Below are 19,612 nucleotides of genomic sequence, written 5' to 3'. Positions count from 1 at the left end.
TTTTACCCCTGCTTATGCTTCTTCTCTGTCTCTCTCTCTCGCTCTCTCTGTCAAATGAATAAATAAAATCTTAAAAAAAACATTGGGACAGATGGAATGCCAGCTTTTGGCTTCTGGTATGTGTTATGTAATACATTACTTGATCATTTAGTATTACTTGATCCTCTTGTATTCACTCTTGTATTCACTTGTATTCACTAATAGCTTAATCTGGGGGGAAAATACAAGATAGTAGTTTTCTCCTAAGCTTTTTTACTTGAGTGGTTTTGAACTTTCTAATTTTAACAATTAGTAATATCACTAACCAAGGTAAGAAGTTGGGATGTAAGGTGTTTTGAGACTAATAATGATTAGTTTGGCATGTTAAATTGAAAATTAAAGTTAAGATTTCAGTTCTAAAGAGAGACTTGGAAAGTCATCGGCAATTAGGTGATGGTTGAGGCTACAGAAATAAGATAATCCAGAAAAAGTACATGCAGAGTGAGATTAATGGTAGAATCATGGAGAACACCAACTTCTAGGGAACATGAGGAAAAAGAATGGAGGGGGTGTGGGAAGGTAGGAAGGTTCAAGCCAATAGAGCTAGTAAAGCCCCAAGGAACAAAGGGAATGATAAAAAATACTGCTGAGACACTAATAAGCAGCAGGAGGAGACCAAGAGAGATGTTTAAAGATTTAATAATGGGACGCCTGGGTGGCTCAGTCATTAAGACATTAGGACAGGGGTGCCTGGGTGGCTCAGTCAGTTAAGCACCTGCCTTCAGCTCAGGTCATGATCCCAGGGTCCTGGGATCAAGCCCCGCATCGGGCTCCCTGCTTAGTGGAGAGTCTGCTTTTCCCTCTCTCTCTGCCACTCTCCCTGCTCATTCTCTCTCTCTGTTGAATAAATAAATAAAATCTTTTAAAAATAAATAAGTAAAGATTTAATAATGAACAGGTCCCTCATACCTTTGCTAGAATAAGTTTCAGCAGCAAGATGCAGATTTCAGACTATATATATTTTTTAAAGATTTTATTCATCTATTTGAGCGAGAGAGTGCACAAGCAGGGGGAGGGGCAGAGGCAGAGGGATAAGCCTGATGTGGGACTCGATCTCAGGACCCTGGGGTCATGAACTGAGCTGAAGGCAGGCGCTCAACTGACTGAGCCACTCAGGCGCCCCAAATTTCAAACTATATAGTGGGTTGAAAAGTGGATAAAATTTAACTGCCAAGTGGATCGGTTTCTGCAATATATTAAGAACTTAGAAATCAATAAGAAAGAGACAACTCAGAGAAAAAATGGATAAAAGACATTTCATAGAAATATAAATGCATAACCTCATTATAGTCAAGGAAATGAAACTTAAAACACAATATTATTTTATACCTCAAGATTGGCAAAAGTCAAGAAGACTGATATATCAAGTGTAGCACAAGTGTAGATCAGGAGAAACTTACATGCTATCAGTGGCAGTGTGAGTTGATAAAGCTTTAAAAAACAAGGTAAAGTTGAACATTAATATACCATATAAATGCCATATATATCTATATCTATATATATATCTCCTAGGGAAATTCTTTTATATGTATCCCAGGAGATAATTTGTAAGAATGTCAATAGCAACATGGAGGGAGGGAAGAAGTAACTTAAAAGTCTGTCAAATGAGTAAGTAAATTGTGATACAGTTACATGTTAAGTTATTCTCAATATAAGGAATTACAGCTGATTTAACAATACAAATAACTCTTGGAAACATTTAAAGATTTTATTTATTTATTTGAGACAGAGAGAATGAGAGAGAGAGAGCACATGAGAGGGGGGAGGGTCAGAGGGAGAAGCAGGCTCCCCGCCGAGCAGGGAGCCCGATGCGGGACTCGATCCAGGGACTCCAGGATCATGACCTGAGCCGAAAGCAGTCGCCTAACCAACTGAGCCACCCAGGCGCCCGAGTATACTTTTTTAAATGGTAAAATCATGATTCTTACACAAATACAAAATGAATACATGTCACGGTTTTATTTAAATCATTAAATTTATAAGGGAATCAGGAAGATACTGCAACCATTTCAGGAGAGAATTCAAAGTACCACACATACCAGATAGGCACTAAAGAATGCTAAAATGAATTCACACAGAGTTGCAACACTGGTCAGCTTCCATAGAGCATTATTAGATTTTACTGGACATAAGGCATTGGCATTTTTATGGACAGGAATTTGTATTATTACTAGTTTTCAAAAACTTAGAGTTGTCAAATAGCTCAAAAAGCCCAGAAGACAGGACACCTGGTAATTTTTTTTGCCTATTTCAGAGTCTATCGTAATTTTTCCTGACACATGTACACTTTTATGTGTGTCGTATCTCATTAAAAAGAGATGAAGGATAAGATAAGTTAAGTGGACTCGTCTTGTTTCTCTTTCAAGGTGTTTGGGTTTTTTAATTTTATTTTATTTTATTATGTTAGTCACCATACAATATCAAGGTGTTTGTTACAGAGAGAGGGGCAGGGGTCCTCTCTGGAGGAGGGATTCAGATTTGAACAGAGGGTTACCTTGATTTTGTTTTCTTCAGGAGAGGTGTAAAGGTTTGCATTGGCTCCAGGAGGGGAGCCCCTGGTGGGTGAGGGACAGGGGGGCTAACAGCAGGGGCTGTAAAGGAGGCTGTTGGGATTACATTCAAAGTCACAGTGTGTATTTGGAGAGGAGAAAGGGATTCTTCCTGCTCTGAGATTGAAGGAAAAGCAGCTAAGCTAAAGGTTCATTTGAAGTCACTATAAAAAAGAAGTTGAGAGTCTTTAAAGAAAAGGAAGTATTTATGATAGATGGTTTAGAGAATACCGTTAAGATTTCCTGAATGGAAAAGGAATGAGTAAGATGAGGAAAAGGATTTTTAGGTTGTTTTAAGCACCTATTGTCAAAACACTGCACAGATTTTCATTTTCTTGGAGTGCAAAATAGAGCAACTACCTTAAATGAGTTTATAGTCATGAACAGATAAGATACAAGTACGAGAGTTTAAACATTATAAAGTCATAAAAATTACCAAGTGAATGGTACTATAGATACTGTATGAATTTATAACAGCATGTAGTAGAGAAACGAGGGCACAGGTGTACACTCTGAGCTCCAGCTCTATTACTAACAGTTCATAGCATTATCCTTTAATATCTGTGGACCTCAGATTCTTCACCTATAAAAAGAGGGGGTTAGACTAGACAGTTTCTAAATTCCTCTCTTGGAATCTATGAGAAAACTAAAGAACAGTTGACACTGACCTGGATATAAAATATAATTGAGATGGACAGATGAGTCTCAGAAACAGTCAAGATGAAAGAAATGGCATGAGGAAAAAAAACATAGGGCTTTTGTGGAAGGCGGTGTATGTGGTACAGCAGTTGTGTTTTGTTTTTTTTTTTTTTGAGAGTTCATGAATGTGGGGTAATGAGGTAAAAAGTGGGAAAGTATATTTTTCTCTTTAACTGTAGTTGTCTTATACACTTCACATGTGTGGCCTTGCATATCTAGAACTGGTAGTACCAAGTTATTTTGGAGGTTATGTTATTTTTGTTGGTACAGAGAAATGGGGCAGTGGGGTCGAGGCGGGAGGAATAGCTAACTTCAATTTGTAGTCACATACACGGTTTCAGAAATTTACCTGTCAGTCTTCAAAACAAGACAGTATACAAACACTTCATGTCTAATGCCATGTGAACTGTCCTAAAGCTAATCAGAGGTGCCTGGCTGGATCAGTCGGTAGAGCACGTGACTCTCAGGGTTGTGAGTTCGAGCCCCCACGTTGGGTGTAGAGATCAGAAATAAATAAACTTGAAAATATAAATAAATAAAAACAAAATGGAATCATAAGAGAACATTTACAAAAACATTATTTACATGTCTGACCCCAGATCCAAGGAATTCTAGGCCTCAGTGATTATGTTTTAATAAGGCTGTGGTGTATTAAATAACAATAAATCCTAAATACAGCATATATTAAAATACAGCTATAAATTAGCTTTTTTTCTTCTTCATTTTATCATACTCTTTCAAACTACAAGTAAAAAACACTCATTTATCTCATTTTGTTTCAGGTATCTATTTGTCAGATTTAACATACATTGATTCAGCATACCCATCAACTGGCAGCATTCTAGAAAATGAGCAAAGATCAAATTTGATGAATAACATCCTTCGAATAATTTCTGATTTACAGCAGTCCTGTGACTATGGTACGTTTCTGGGGAGTACTACTACACCATTACGTGGTGATTCTGTTGATTCATTTACCTGAATTGATAGCCATTTTTCACACAGCAGGGAACATCATCCTAATATAAAGGAAAATATGATTGTTTAATATTTAGCCTCCTGTTTGAGATCTTGCTTTTAAGGAATTAAAGTATGTCATATTTAAAATTTTAAGTTTTATCTTTTGCTCTTTTTGTAGCCACTTTGCTAACATAATTTATAGAATTATTTTCTGTTACCTTCCATCTCACTTGATATCCCTGATCTGTTATGTGAATAGTTCTTATATTATTCAGTTAGGGAAGGAGCTAAGACCTGTGATCCTTGTAACAACTGACTAGCTTTCTTCGGTTCATTATTGAATAAATAACCAATTTTTTGTTCAAGGGGTATTTTATGGAAACACATATGTAGAAAGTGCTTACACAAGCCCAGATGATGAGCAAAGGGGATGCATTTTTTTTTTTTAATGTTTTATGATGTTTGAATGCTTTCAGTTTGAAAGGGAATAAAGATACCCTTATTGGTATATACTTTTAAACAGTGAGTTTACATTATCCAATTTATTTAAAATAGATTTGTCTTGGAGCGCCTGGGTGGCTCAGTCGTTAAGCGTCTGCCTTCGGCTCAGGTTACGACCCCAGGGTGCTGGGATCGAGCCCCACATAGGGCTCCCTGCTCTGCGGGAAGCCTGCTTCTCCCTCTCCCTCTGCCCCTGCTTGTTTTCCCTCTCTCGCTGTCTCTCTCTCTGGGTCAAATAAATAAATAAAATATTTTTTAAAAATAGATTTGTCTTAAAGCTATTTTATGTGCGTGTATACTTTTAAGAAAGCCTTAAAAACTTCCTAAAAGTGGGGGGGGGGGTGCAGAGAGGAAGTTTATCAGATATGTGGGATTTTGTAAATGGAGCTGTTTGATTTTTTTTTTTTTTTTTTTTTAAGTATATGATCTGAAGAGAAACCAGAGTATGTTTGGTGGTGGTGTTTTTTTTTTTTAAATCTATACAACCAACATGCAACTGTAATTTTTCAAATTACCATCAGTTTTACATTAAATAAAATCTACCTCAATAGTGTCCTTCTAGAGTTAATTTAAATTTTGGTGCCATGCTTTAAAATTCTGGTTAAAGATATATACTGTGTCAGATAATTATTTATCACATTTTGCCTAGATATCCCCATGTTGCCTCATGTCCAAAAATATCTGAACTCTGTTCAGTATATAGAAGAACTACAGAAGTTTGTGGAAGATGATAATTACAAGTAGGTTGGATCTTCAAAAGTGGTTTGTTTAACTGTCCTGTCTTCTACCCTTTTGTCCCCATGTGTTTAAACATTTGAATTTTACATCGTATCATGCAAATGCCTAATCCAGGTATATGTTTACAGTGGTTAAAGTATTTGTATTTCTTTTTATTTTTTTTATGTATTTCTTTTTAATCACTTGATATGATTGAGACAATATACAAATACCTCATCTGTTCTTTTGTTTAAAAATATTTCACTTTTCTCAAGTTGTTGAGAGCTGATGTTAGATCTAGTATAAATGTCTTCCTTTCTTTATATTCAAACATTGAATCTTTATGGAAATTCATAATTGAAAAATTAATGAAACTGTCTACAAATAGGAAATTACTCCTTTTGTAATGGTAATTTTGACACATCTTTGAATTTGTTTTTAATTGTTTTTGTGGATTGAGAGAATATTGAACCTTCTTACCTCTAGGGTAGAGACATGTCCAGCACCACGCTTACCCTTTTCTCTATTATAGCAAGTCCTTTATTAAAGATTTTAAAAATCACTTTAAATTAAAAAAAAAAATTTAAATCACTTTTAAAATACAGCTGCCCATTTCCTTCTCCTTGACATCCACAATTCTGCCCAAGGTGGGAAGGATTTTTAAGTTTTTACCCTTTTTGTTTTCAATGGTATACTGTATATCTTAACTGCAGGGGGGGTTTTTGTTTTTTGTTTTTGTTTTGTTTCTGTTTTTTTTGTTGTTTTGGTTTTTTTTCAAAAGATGGGAGGATAAAGCTCTTATTTCTCTTGAGGCTTCTGATGCTTCTTGTGACTTCATTTGTTAATTTCCAATAAAAAATATTTTTGCTTAGCTTTATTATGCCAGTTATTCCCAAGCTTTCAAATTTAACTTTGTGTCTTTCACGAATATTTTTTTCTAATAAAAGGAACATACACATACTTAACGTTAAGAACTTTTCAAAGTGAGAGGCGCCTGGGTGGCTCACTTGGTTGAGCATCTGCCTTTGGCTCTGGTCCTGATCCCAGGGTTCTGGGATCGAGTTCCACATCGGGCTCCCTGCTAAATGGGAAGCCTGCTTCTTTCTCTCCCTCTGCCTCTCCCCCTGCTTGTGCTCTCTCTCTCTGTCAAATAAATAAATAAAATCTTAAAAAAATAAAAAAAGCTTTAAAAAAAACTTAAAGTGAGAGACTAGGTTATTTTTCATTATTAATACAGTATATAAAATTTTTCTTGTATGCTAGTGATCATCAACCTTCTTGTTCCATTTAAGTTTCAACAGTTTTTGAAGAATAAAGCTAGTACCAGTAAAAGGCTAGAAATTCTGGAAAATAACTAGAAATAACTTTTCTTTAAAGATTGAAGCTCTAGATAATATATATTAAATGTATCTAAAATTTTATTAATGTTTAAAAACACCTTTATTGGGGCACCTAGGTGGCTCATTAGGCATCTGCCTTCGGCTTAGGTCATGATCCCAGGGTCCTGGGATTGGGTCCCACATCGGGCTCCCTGCTCAGGGGGGAGTCTGCTTCTCCCTCTCCCTCTGCTCCCCCTGCTTGTGTGCACTCTCTCTCTCTCTTTCTAATAGATAAATAAAAATCTTTTTAAAAATAAAAATAAAAACACCTTTATTGCCATCTTTTTCCCCACACCATAGTATTGCCACTTTATATTTCTCTATCAGTTTTTATTATATAAAAGGTTGTTACATAGTAGTTCATTTGAAAATGTATGAGCTTTTTAAGGCTGCAGTTTTTTCATAAATCTGTTGTTGCCCTAGGTTATGAGCTTCCTGAGTTTGATGGTCTGTATCTTATATTTACCACTATTTCTTCCATCTAAGCTCTAATCACTAACATAGCACAAAACTCTCATGTTTTGTCCAGTGAGATACAGAAGATTATCTTAAAACTTAAAATATGATTGAGTAGTTAAAAATTTCTATATCTGGCTCAAACTTGTTGGATTTAAAAGAAGTTAAACTATTCAATAGAAGTGAAGCCTAAGAAATTGTTGCACAGTTATAGAGGATGGTAAATTTTTATTGACTGTGGTGAAAGTAAAAGTGTTTATTTGAGCTAATTTTTACTTTGCTAAAAGGATATAGTAGCCAATTAAGCCATTAAGTTGTTCTAACTGTCTGTAAACCTATGTAAGATACCTTCATTTTTGAAGGAAAGCTGATGCTGTTGTACTGATTTTTGTTTTCATGAGTGGCTAGAACCAGAATAGCCTTCCCATTATATTCATTTTAACAAATACTTACTAAGCTTTTGCCATAGGTGAGTTATTGTGCTAGGTGCCAGGATTACAAAAACAAAATCTTCTTCTTGCCCTTAAGAAGCTCCGTATCATACAAAACACAGCCACAAAACAGATGATGACAAAGCAGTTCAAACATTACTGTGATATATGAGATATGCCCAGGATGCTGTAGGAACGTAGATCTGGGGGGAGACCTAACTCAGCTTTAAGTGGGAAAAATGAGGAAAAAAGAAACATGAGTGGCTTCAGGAGACAGTGTCACCTGAGCTTATTAATCTTAACAGGTGAGTCAAGGAGATAACCTCCGCATAGAGGGTGAGGAAAAGTGTTCCAGGGGGTGGAATGATCCAAGGATTAGGGCGGGAAGCAGTGTTTTTGATTGGGGGAACATAAGTCATTTGGTGGTGTTGGGACATCAGATGGGAGACTGAAGAAGACAGTTTTTAAAGATGCAGTTGTGTTGCATGAACCTATTAATTCAGTGTGCTGAGAATCATCATTTTAAGATAAAAGCTATTAAAATGATTAGAAAAAATGGTTTTTATGATGAGAGAGATTTAAATAAAAATGACACTGTTTATCCCAAGGTCTCTGTTTTTTTGGCAGCTTCATCTATATAGGCAACCAGTATAGACACTACAAATGAATGCGTGTTTTTTAATCAGGATGAAAATCTTTCACAGTTCCTTCCCTTTAATCCTGAACATCATCTTTTTCTCAGTGAACCAGCATCACTGTTACTGCATGGTGTTTTGATGATGACATAGGCAGCCGACCTCTGACTTCACTGCTGTGCTTTAAGATGCTTCTGCTTTTTATACCACTGACGGCAGTGTGATGCACCCAGAGCTTCCTTTCTGTTCCTTTCTATTGCAGTTCTGCATTAGGAAATTGTAGTTACTTTGTTTACTTTTGTGTCCTCCACATACTAAACTGTAAGCCTCAGAAGGGCAGGGATACCATGTCTGCCTTAGTCTCTGTTCTGTTCCAGTGCAAAGAGCACAGTACAAAGAGTACAGTGCCCAACACAAAACAGGTGTTGAGTAACTCTTTATCAAGTGAATGAATTCAGTATGGTCTGTAGCCCAAAGTACTAAAGTAAACTGCTCTGTAGAAAGAAAAAGAGCAGAGTTCTAGTTCATCATATATCCGTTCAGTACTGCATTTTACACTGCCAAATAATTGGAATATAATCGTATAGAATCCCCTATGAGGTTATCAAGGAAATAAGTTGAGAACCTATAATAGATTTATCATGATGAATATCACTTGTATTGTGCAATTTCATTAAAAAACCCCAGTTGGTAGAATGCTTTCTTAAAAAGTACTAATATTTAGACAAATACTTAGTAATAATAGGCTTTGTGGACTATACCAAAGTATTTTCTACAACTGCTTTACTATCATATTTCCTGAAATAGTTTCCACTGATAGGAGTCATAATCTCTCTTTGCTGTGGAACTCAAAAGTGGATATATTATCCTAAATGGAACTTAAGTTAATAAACTTAGGCTTAGGACAGGGATTTACCAGGAATTTTGCAAACAACTTTTTTATTATTCAAGATCTTTTAAGAAGTTGAATTTGTTGTTTTGGGGGATGTTTTGGAAATTTTCAGTGCTTCAGAAGCCATTTATCCATCCAGTAAAGATTCGAGAACTAATTTGTGTAATACATTTAGTAATGTACATGAAAATTCCTGAATTTGTCAGGTATCAATATAACCTCAAGTTAAATCACTTTTTAGTCCTCCATCAAATATCTTTAAATGTGTTGAACCATTTGACAACATTAGGGTAGTTTAGGGAGATTTCTCTGTTTTTAAATAGAACTTTTTAAAGTTTTTTTCCCTCCCTGATATTTCCTAGAATAACTGTAAGATATGCTTTGTATGAAGGAGGTGAGATGTACTATTATTAAAGATTGCTCTTGAAAAAATATATATAACATTATTTTATTAAAATGCTTAATTTTTTCCTGAGGAAATACATAATTTTAATATTGTCAAATATTAATCATTTTATATGTTTTGTTTCTTTTTAAAATTCAGGCTTTCGTTAAAGATAGAACCAGGGACAAGCACACCACGCTCTGCTGCTTCGAGAGAAGATTTAGTAGGTTAGTGCATAGTTTTTTCTGACTACTGAATAGTAAATCAGATAACCTAAAAAGAAAGAATATGCTCCAAAGTAAATAAATACTTAGCACATTTTATAATGCATGTAAAAATTTATTTTTGGTGTTAAAATATATCACTTCTTTGGATTTTTTCATTTGTTTTTTAATTAAGAAGTTGTTACTTGGAGTATGCAGTAATGGACAAACTAATTAAGGAAAATAGATACAACAAACGAAAAATAGATAAGTGTTTATGAATATCTGTTCTTTTTTTTATTAAGAATACACTGTCCTGGGGCACCTGGGTGGCTCAGTCGGTTAAACGTCTGCCTTCGGCTCAGGTCATGTTCCCAGGGTCTTGGGATAGAGTCCCACATTGGGCTCCCTGCTTAGTGGCGAGTTGCTTCTCCTTCTACCCCCCCCCCCCCCCCCCCCCCCCCCTCTTCTCCCTCCCTCTCTCTCTCTCCAATAAAATTAAAAAAAAAAGAATACACTGTCCTGGTCAATGAAGATTGATTACATTAAAATTTCTGGTCTGAGTGGAAAATTTTACTGATTTGAATATAGAAACCAGTTTTAGTAACATTTTAGAAATTTCACTCTAATACTGGGCCAAGTACTGAAAATAATAAAAAATAGTCACAGTCCCATAATTTACCTGTTACATTATAATGGGGGTAATATATGCATACCACACATAATTAAAAACATAAAATTGGAGAGAATTGTTCATTATTTAAGAAATTATTAATAAGTACCTTTTTTAAAATTTCAAAAGCAGACTTTGGCACTAAGCTTCATAATATTACATGCCCTGTAAGTATTTGGAGGCCCATCCAATAAGATGTGGAGGAAGCAAGGGAACAAGCCATGATGATATCTAGGGGAAAGTGGAAAACATGGCAGTCTGAATCTCTTAAATTTGCTTTTGTTTTCATTGTTAAAGTGCTATTTTGCAAATCTGTGTACTTTTCAAGTTCTGGTTTTTTAACTCCCATAAGTCTGAACAGTGTCAATATAGATTGAAATTTCAGTTTGAATGCTTGACCTGCCCTACATGCTCTTTCTCCAAGAAGAAGCTGAAACTAAGAGAGAGAAGCAATGTGTAAAATTAAATGAGCACTGGGATGCCTGGGTGGCTCAGTTGGTTAAGCATCTACCTTCAGCTCAGGTCATGATCCCAGGGTCCTGGGATCTAGCCCCATGTTGGGCTCCCTGCTCAGTGGGGAGTCTGCTTCTAACCTCTCCCTCTGCCACTCCCCCTGCTTGTGCACACACTCGTTCTCTCAAATGAATAAATAAAATCTTTAAAAAAAGTTTTTAAAACATTAAATGAGCACTGAACTGGGACTCCTCTGAGCAATTAGTCCAGGCTTTATCTGCGAAGTGATATCCTGAGCCCATCTCTTCTATTTTAATGTTCGGTCAGTTAAATAGAATTAACAATATTATTATCTTAAAATTTAAACCACGTTTTATATTTTTTATCAAGGGATTAAAAAGAAAACAATCTTTTGAAACAATATGAAAATTTCTCTCTCTCTTTTTTGCATTTAACTGCTAGGTCCTGAAGTAGGAGCATCTCCGCAAAGTGGAAGAAAAAGTGTGGCAGCTGAAGGAGCCCTGCTACCACAGACACCGCCGTCCCCTCGGAACTTGATTCCACATGGACACAGGAAGTGCCATAGCTTGGGCTATAAGTCAGCATTTTTCATTTTATCTTTCAGATTTTTAAGTTGTTTCCAGCTGGATTTATTTTCTATATATTTTATTGGTTAAACGTAGTTTTATTTGTATAACAGTAGTTTTTTTCCTGATTCAGTAAAATATTTTGTTTGCCTAGAAGCATTTAGTTTTTCCTTTACCTTAATTTGGAAATAAGCTTCTCCCACTGCTTACCCTTGGGGGAGATAAATGAACTATATTACAGAGTATCATCATAAAGTCAGGAAAGCAATATCCCATTTTCCTTTTAAATCTACAACTTTTACAGCAAAACAGCCATTGCTTGTCTTAATCAAAATAAGTCACCATAAATAAAGGTCTATAAAAATTACTCCTTTTAGGGCTCCTGGGTGGCTCAGTCGTTAAGCATCTGCCTTCAGCTCAGGTCATGATCCCAGGGTCCTGGGATCGGGTCCCTTGTCAGGCTCCCTGCTCAGCCAGGAGTCTGCTTCTCCCTCTCCGTCTGCCTGCCGCTCTGCCTACTTGTGCTCGCTCTCTCTGTCAAATAAAATCTTTTGGGGAAAAAAAAAATTACTCCTTTTATTCCTAAATATAATGAAAAGGAAGCTGATTTTTTTGTTTAACATCATTACCTTTGTAAGATCGTTTACTCAAAATGGGGCCCATAGTTCACCTTTTTTTTTTTTTAAAGATTTTATTTATTTATTTGAGAGAGAGAATGAGCAAGAGAGAGCACATGAGAGGGGGGAGGGTCAGAGGGAGAAGCAGACCCCCTGCTGAGCAAGGAGCCCGATATGGGACTCGATCCTGGGACTCCAGGATCATGATCTGAGCCGAAGGCAGTCGCTTAACCAACTGAGCCACCCAGGCGCCCCCATAGTTCACCTTTGCCATGATTTTTAAAATAGCTATTTTCCAAAAGTAAATGTGAAACAATTTTTTAATGGACCTGAGACTCAAGATGAAATTAAAATACTATCTCTGGCCTGGTTTGGTTTCCTAAAATACTTTCCCTAAAATGTTAATTTGAGGCTTTTATGGTAAAATCTGTGTGTTTATTAGTATGAGAATTCAGAAGTCAGTTTAGGATAGCAGGTAAATGTTCTGTATCTTGCATCTTTAAGAGTATCTTTTATATCTTGAATTAACAACAATAGTAAAAGATATGAAAAGTATTTCTCTTTGTTTCCAGTTTCATTCATAAAATGAACACAGCCGAGTTTAAGAGTGCAACGTTCCCAAATGCAGGGCCAAGGCATCTATTAGATGACAGCGTCATGGAGCCCCATGCACCATCTCGAGGCCAAGCTGAAAGTTCTACTCTTTCTAGTGGAATATCAATAGGTGAGAAATACTTCTCTGAGAGGATTCAATTTATGAAAATGAGATTTAAAACTCAGCTGGAAAAAAGTCATTAACCCTAATATACATAGAGAAAATTTGATAAAAGCAAAGTAGCAATCAGATACAGGATCATCTTACTAGTACCTACTAAAGTTAATAAATCATGGTGTTTTAAAAGCTGCTTAATGTTTTTGACTCCAAAAGGGGAGGCATTTGAGGAGTGATGGGAAACGAAGGTGGACTGTTTGAATTGGTTACATCATGCAGTTTGGTTGTAGGAATGAGAAAAGGGGTAGAGTGGGTATACTCCCAGTTTCTGGATGATAGTACTATTGCCATGATAGAAAAGACCAGAAGAGCAAGCATTTGTAGGTGGTGAGGTATTTGTGAAGGATGACTGGGTTTGAGGAGTTAGGAATCCTGTTTTGGACATGTTTGGTACACATGGAGTTGTCCGATAGGTAACTAAATATATGACACTTGAGCTCAGTGGGGTCAGGTTAGGTCTGTAGATATAAAGCATAGGAGTTCGCATATGTAGCATAGTATTTCAAGCCATGGGATTGGTTGAGGTCACCAAGGAAGAGAATGTAAATAAATAAGACATGCTAACATTTAGAGGTCTGTTTAATTATTTTTATTTATTTATTTTTTTAAGACTGATTTATTTTAGAGAGAGAGTACATGAGCAGGAGGGGCAGAGGGAGGAGAGAGAATCTCAAGCACACTCCGTGCTGAGCGCAGAGCCTGACACAGGGCTCGATCTCATGACCATGAGATCACAACCTGACCTGAAACCAAGAGTTGGATGCTTAACCTACTGCACCACCTAGGTGCCCCTAGTATTTTTTTTTTTAAAGAAGATGAGCCATCAAAGGAAATATGAAGGAGGGATCAGTGAAATAGCCATAAAAATCAGAGTGTGGTATCACAAAAGCCCAGTAGAGGAAGTATCTCCAGGAAGAGGGAAGTATTTAATGTATCACTATCAAATGCAAGAAAAAGAAAAGAAGAGAATGGGAATTGACCACTGCATTTGGCAAGATAGAAGTCATTGTGACCTTGATAAGAGTTGCTTCGTAGAATAGTGGAGTCAGAGCCCTGATTGGAGTAGATCAGAGAATGAGAGGCCAGGGAATAGAGATGAAGGGGACCAGAAAATCGCAACCATATTGGAAAGGGATGTGAGGTTGTGAGGAAAATTTGTTATTACTTCCTAAACTTCTTTATTTTCTGAATATTTTAAATGAGCATTATTTCTTTTGATTATTAGAAAAACCTTCTTATATTTAAAAAGGAATAAAGGAAGAAAATATCTTCCTCTCTGGTTAAGTGCCAGGTTGCTCAGGGGCTAAGCCTGTTATTGTTAATAGGATCATCTCAATATTGATGCATAGTCAATAGAAAGAAATTCAAGGAGTTCATTTTCTTAAACAAATTGACTTCCTTAACCCTTGAGAGTTCCAAACCCTGTAAACAAAATTGATTTAGAGCTTTCCAGCACCATTCAGCAGTTTTTTAATTCCAAAGTGCAAATGATTATATGATGACAAAATTCACAAAATAGAAGACAAGTTGGCCCCTCAAATACCTCTTCATTAATGCTATAAGCTGTCATTATGCAAATATCACAGTCAACTTGAAAACAATACGCAGAGTAATTTTGCAAAAGAGAAAAAGAACTTTCTTCCCATTAAATTAGTAAATTTGTTACACTATGGAATCTGGCATGCCACTTAAACCAAAAAATAATAATTTTTTAAATTACAGCTCTCAAATATATATAATATTTGACTTTTCCCCATCATGAATTTTATAATGATAATTCTTTATTTGTGGCTTTTACTTTCCACTGATGTTCTTTTGGATATCACAAGATAGTTATTTATCTCGTTATTTCGTTCAGTTACAGTTAGTGTCTCAATATGGAGGCCTTTCTTTTAGAATGGGAGAAACTATTTTAGGGACACCTGGCTGACTTAGTTGGTAGGGTGATAACTTATGAATAAAAAATCTTTTTCAAAAAAGGAAGAGACTAATTTTTGCCTTTGTATTTATTTTTTATTTTAAGGCTGTTAAGTGGGTAATGTTAAATCCTTGTTTATAAATTAGAACATTAGACATAGACATTACCTTGCATGGTTTATTGTTTTAAAGCTATATATTCTGGAAGGAAAGTATATTTATAACCATAAGTGGTAGATGTTACACACACACACACACACACACACAGTTTATAATCACAAAAGGGTTTTTTCCTTAGCTGTAACTTTAATATACACTATCAGTCTATACCATGGAGATTTTGAGAAGGTACTACAGAGAAATTAACCAGTGCTTGGGATGGTGGCCTTTAACATTTTCTAATGTGGTACAAACTCTTAGATAAGTCTTGCCTAGCTAAGAGAAGCATACCCAGTCTGAGTTTCATGCTTGTAGAAAAACTTTTATTTTCTACAAATAAGTCATACTACTTATGATTTTCAGTCTTTACCACATAATGCTACAAATCAAAAGAGAATCTATAAGACCCTACCACTACCAACAGAATAGTTCCAGTTTCTCATCTGAACCACACAACAAAGAAAATTTTTTCTGTTACTGTTACTCAGTTTTTCCAAGGATAGTATATATATAACTAGTACCACTCTAAATACATAAACAAGGTTTAATCCATCACATACAATGCGTACCTTTTAGCATTGGAGTTTGTGTCTCTTATGGAACACTGGTATGAAAGGTCTGATAGACAGTTCAACTTGCTATATAAGGGACAGATTAATCATCAGTTTTGTTGAGAGCCAGAATTATCTTTAAACTTTTAAATCAGTGTAAGCTGTTTTGGACTTTCCAAATTTATTCCCCTCAGTTTTTTCTTTAGCTAACGTAAAACTTATTTTAACTGCTATTCTGGCTATAAAGAGAAAGTTTTTAGATTGTTACAGCACGATTTTTTTTTTTTAATTTAGGGATTCCATCCTGTTCTACATTGCCTCTGAAGGCAAAAATTAAATTTCATTAAGCTTTTTATCCTTAGGGTAGTAAAAGGTTTTAAAAGGAATACAAAAGGGAAAGTATAGCATGAACCTCTAAGAATTTCACAATTATATTGGTCTTAAATTTTGACAAAATTTTGAAAAATTTTGTGCTTATGGTACATTCTCTGATGGTAGAAAATTGTTTATTAACATAATGAATCTGAGCTATAAGTAGTTCTACAAAAATGTCTTATGCTATTTTGTTATTTTAGATAGTCTTGTCAACCAGATTCCAACATACTGCGAATGAGCCTAGCAGCATTAATACTAGAATGAAGAATTAATATGTGGATGTTCACCCACAGATAACATGACTGTCATTTTATAAGTACAATTAAAGAATTTATTTTTAAAATATGAAATTTAAACTGTAATTCTGATGTTTTAAAAATAGAATAACTTTTGATTTTAGGTAGCAGTGATGGTTCTGAACTAAGTGAAGAGACCTCATGGCCTGCTTTTGAAAGGTAAGAATCGTTCATTTGAACTGCTTCAAGTTTAGTTTGTCTTCCTTAAAAGATAGGATCATATGCATTTTAACAGGTAATATTTGTTACATGTCTCTAAGGCACTATTTATAAGCTTCCATCTGGTGGCAGAAATTAGCAGTTGATATTTAAGTCTTAGCTAATAAATACATGTTTATTTGGTGACTTGCCGCGTATTTGAATTTTAATACCTTTAAAATTATAAATTTAAAATCATAATAACCAGTCATAGTCAACTGAAATACTGTAAGTCATGCTCCCTTCTCCTTTCTTTATTAAGTTTTAAAAGTTGTCATCTGCCTACAGCAGGTATCATGCTATATTGATCTTCGAATGTAAGATCTTCTTAAAAATGTAGCCAAACAGTGCAAATAATTTATTTACTTAAATATCCATTAGGACTTTTATATTGTCTTCGACCATTTCAGTTCTTCCATTTTCATATTTACAGGATGCTTGACTCTTGCCAAAATAATTGCTCCCTTTTGTATATAAACTGAGCAACCTAAATTTCTAAGCAGCAGAGTGTCGTTTAGATTGAATTTTGAGTGCCATATTAAAATCGATGGAAATGAAAATAGTTACCTAACTCTGTATCAATCACTTTTTTAGTAGAAAACAATTTTATTAACTATCTGTAAACGATACTGGAATTGGTTAATTTCATGCTGTTTAATTGGAATATTCTTGTTCTTAATGAAACTTCATGAAGATTTCTCTGTTATGTGATTAAGATTTTATTTGTAAACCGAGCATTTCAAAGTACTCTTGAGCCTTTCTACTCTAGTTATCAGAGTTCCCCAGTCTTATTTTTTGTTTTTGGGGGGCCTTAACAACTTGTTTTTGCATACTATTTCTCTTCCAACTTTTATATTCAGTCTCTTTATTAGGGTTTGCCTGAAATGAGAAAAACACAAGTTGCCTCTGGCATGCTGTCCGTACAAGTGATTTCAGTTCTTTCCTTCCAGGAAGAGCATCATATGTTGATTATAGAGTGTATTGTAATCTTTAGATAAAAAACATGGATGAAAAAAATCGTTTCTCAGTTTGCATGCATTACAAAGTGAATAACCAGGATGGTGTTGTGTTCAGTAATCTGTCCTCATCCCAGCAGGTTACGTTTGAAGACAGTATTTAATGGTGTTACCTTCACATCTCAAAACGATAGATTTCTTTTACGACAAATGTTTTGCTTTGCAGACATTTGCAGCTAAAAAAAAAATCTGTAGTTGTGCCAAGTTTAAATCTGTGGCTCTGGGAACATTTTGAGAGCAAATTAATGCTTCCCAGCAAAATTCAGACATGGAATAATAAAAAGTAAATAAAGAACTAGGATTTTTAAAATACTGCTTGTAGATAGTGAATTTGAAAATAGTTCTCTGAATGTTAAACATATCACCCTCTGTCCTTATTTTCTACAGAGACATCAAATATGTTGCTGCTTAAGTTGCTAAAATAATGCTTTTTTGCTTTAAATAACATTTATCAACAGTGCTACCTTTGGCTTTTCCCAGGCAAAGAAGTGTTGGTGTTTCTTTGTGTGTGTGTTTATTTCCTTTGTTAAGTATTACATGCCATTTTGGATAAATAGTATCTCAGACCATTTTTATCGTTTATTGGCTTTATCATTTATTTCAGTTGTTGTGGAAATAAAATAATGCTTTTATTACTCAGCTTCTCTCTTTTACTGGTTTTCTTGGATTTAACGAAAAGGATAGAGAGGACGATATAGGTGTTTAGGCCACATTAATTTTAAGTTTACAGCCCACATTGCTTTTAGGTGTCTTCATAGGGACATATAATAAAAATGAGTTATTTATATAAATCCAGATATCATTTTTAAACTGGAATCCAAGAACTGGAATAGAAACAAAAGGATTTTTGAAGTATTATCCAGGTTTTGATAGTACTGGTTATAAATAACTCTAATTATTTTAGCAGATTTGTGAGAGCAAATGTATCTAAAATGTATGGTATATCCTAACACCTGTATTTCTAGAGTCAGTAGTAGAAGAAAACATCTTTTTTTAAATCTGTGCTGCATGCTTAAAAGAAAGAGGAGCAACCACATACTGTCCTTTTGTAGAATTTAGAAAGCTGTATTACAGGAAGAAATTATTACATTGTTCTAGGTATTGATGATTGTGTGAATAAAAGCATATGTAATATATACAATTTATAATGGAATCCAACAGGAACAGATTATACCATTCTCTCGGCCCGGTGACACGAGTGGCACGAAATGGCCATCGAAGCCACGTGAAGGCCAGCAGGTACAATCCCCCTGCATTCAGGGGTCACAGAACTCCCCTCTGGTGTTGGTGATTGGCTAAATGGGTGTGATCTCACAGTATCTCTGTTCTTTCTCAATTAATTGGTTTAAAAATGCCCACAAAAGCTTTCTTGCCAAGATTTAATCTAGAGATAAATTTGAACTTCTCTTTCTGATCCACTGAGCTAATTGCAGAATAATTCCAACTTGGTGGCCTTAGAACTGCACAGGCCTCTGTAATGCTGCTGGTTCTTGGATAAGCATTATTCAAAGGCTGCTGTCACAGCATTTACTTTGCTAGTAAGGCTCCATTCAGTTTATCTTTGTTAAGAATTTTTCATATAAACTGCAGGACCTGAATGTAGACAAGTCTCAGTAAATAATGTTTGTGCTTTTAAACTCATTTTTGTTCAGTGGTTTCTTAGTTAAACCAGGTCTCTTTCTGCACCATATTAGCTGCGGAAGGAAATGAGAATGTTAGATTGATGTGGGGCTGGAGGTTACTGGTAATGGGTAATCAGCCACTTCATAATACAGCACATACAGTAGCCAATTTCTGAAGTAAACTTTTTGTCAATTTGGTGTCTAATCTCTTTGTGTATACCCTGAGTATAAATAGCAATAGGATGAAAATTCTAGTGGTCTCTAGGTTTTTAAGTCACTTTGAAGACACCTAAATAATCATAAAGGGATAAACTGGCAAACTTCAGTGTTCTTCCCTGTTGTAGGAATTCTGCAGATCATGTCAGATCCCCAAAGAATGGCAGATAATTTTATTAGTGTGTATGTTTTAATTGACTCGTAGAAGTTATTGTTGTTTTAAATATAGGACCTTAAGTCAGTTGGGGAAAGATATTTAAATGTTTGGTTATCTTGTGGTGGTTTTCTTAAGATACATGAAAAGGAAATCTTGA

The 19,612-nt window shown here is 35.2% G+C and overlaps 1 protein-coding gene across 5 annotated transcripts in view; it reads left to right on the top strand.

Annotated features, from left to right (window-relative positions):
• RALGPS2 (Ral GEF with PH domain and SH3 binding motif 2) overlaps positions 1-19,612 on the top strand; it is a 151,952-nt gene that overhangs the window by 116,742 nt on the left and 15,598 nt on the right. For 2 of the 5 annotated variants that reach the window (XM_021682804.1, XM_021682805.1), the window contains exons 9-15: positions 4,070-4,207; positions 5,398-5,488; positions 9,803-9,870; positions 11,435-11,570; positions 12,749-12,900; positions 16,351-16,405; positions 18,622-18,699. In XM_021682804.1, coding sequence (XP_021538479.1) covers positions 4,070-4,207; positions 5,398-5,488; positions 9,803-9,870; positions 11,435-11,570; positions 12,749-12,900; positions 16,351-16,405; positions 18,622-18,699 — 718 coding nt within the window. The remainder of the gene's footprint in view (positions 1-4,069; positions 4,208-5,397; positions 5,489-9,802; positions 9,871-11,434; positions 11,571-12,748; positions 12,901-16,350; positions 16,406-18,621; positions 18,700-19,612) is intronic. The other 3 variants (XM_021682806.1, XM_044915939.1, XM_021682807.1) reach the window with 2 other exon arrangements.

Source organism: Neomonachus schauinslandi, chromosome 6 (genome assembly GCF_002201575.2).
Source record: "Neomonachus schauinslandi chromosome 6, ASM220157v2, whole genome shotgun sequence".
NCBI lineage: Eukaryota > Metazoa > Chordata > Mammalia > Carnivora > Phocidae > Neomonachus > Neomonachus schauinslandi.
Note: the sequence above shows the minus strand (reverse complement) of the source record. Positions and strands in the feature narration are given on the sequence as shown.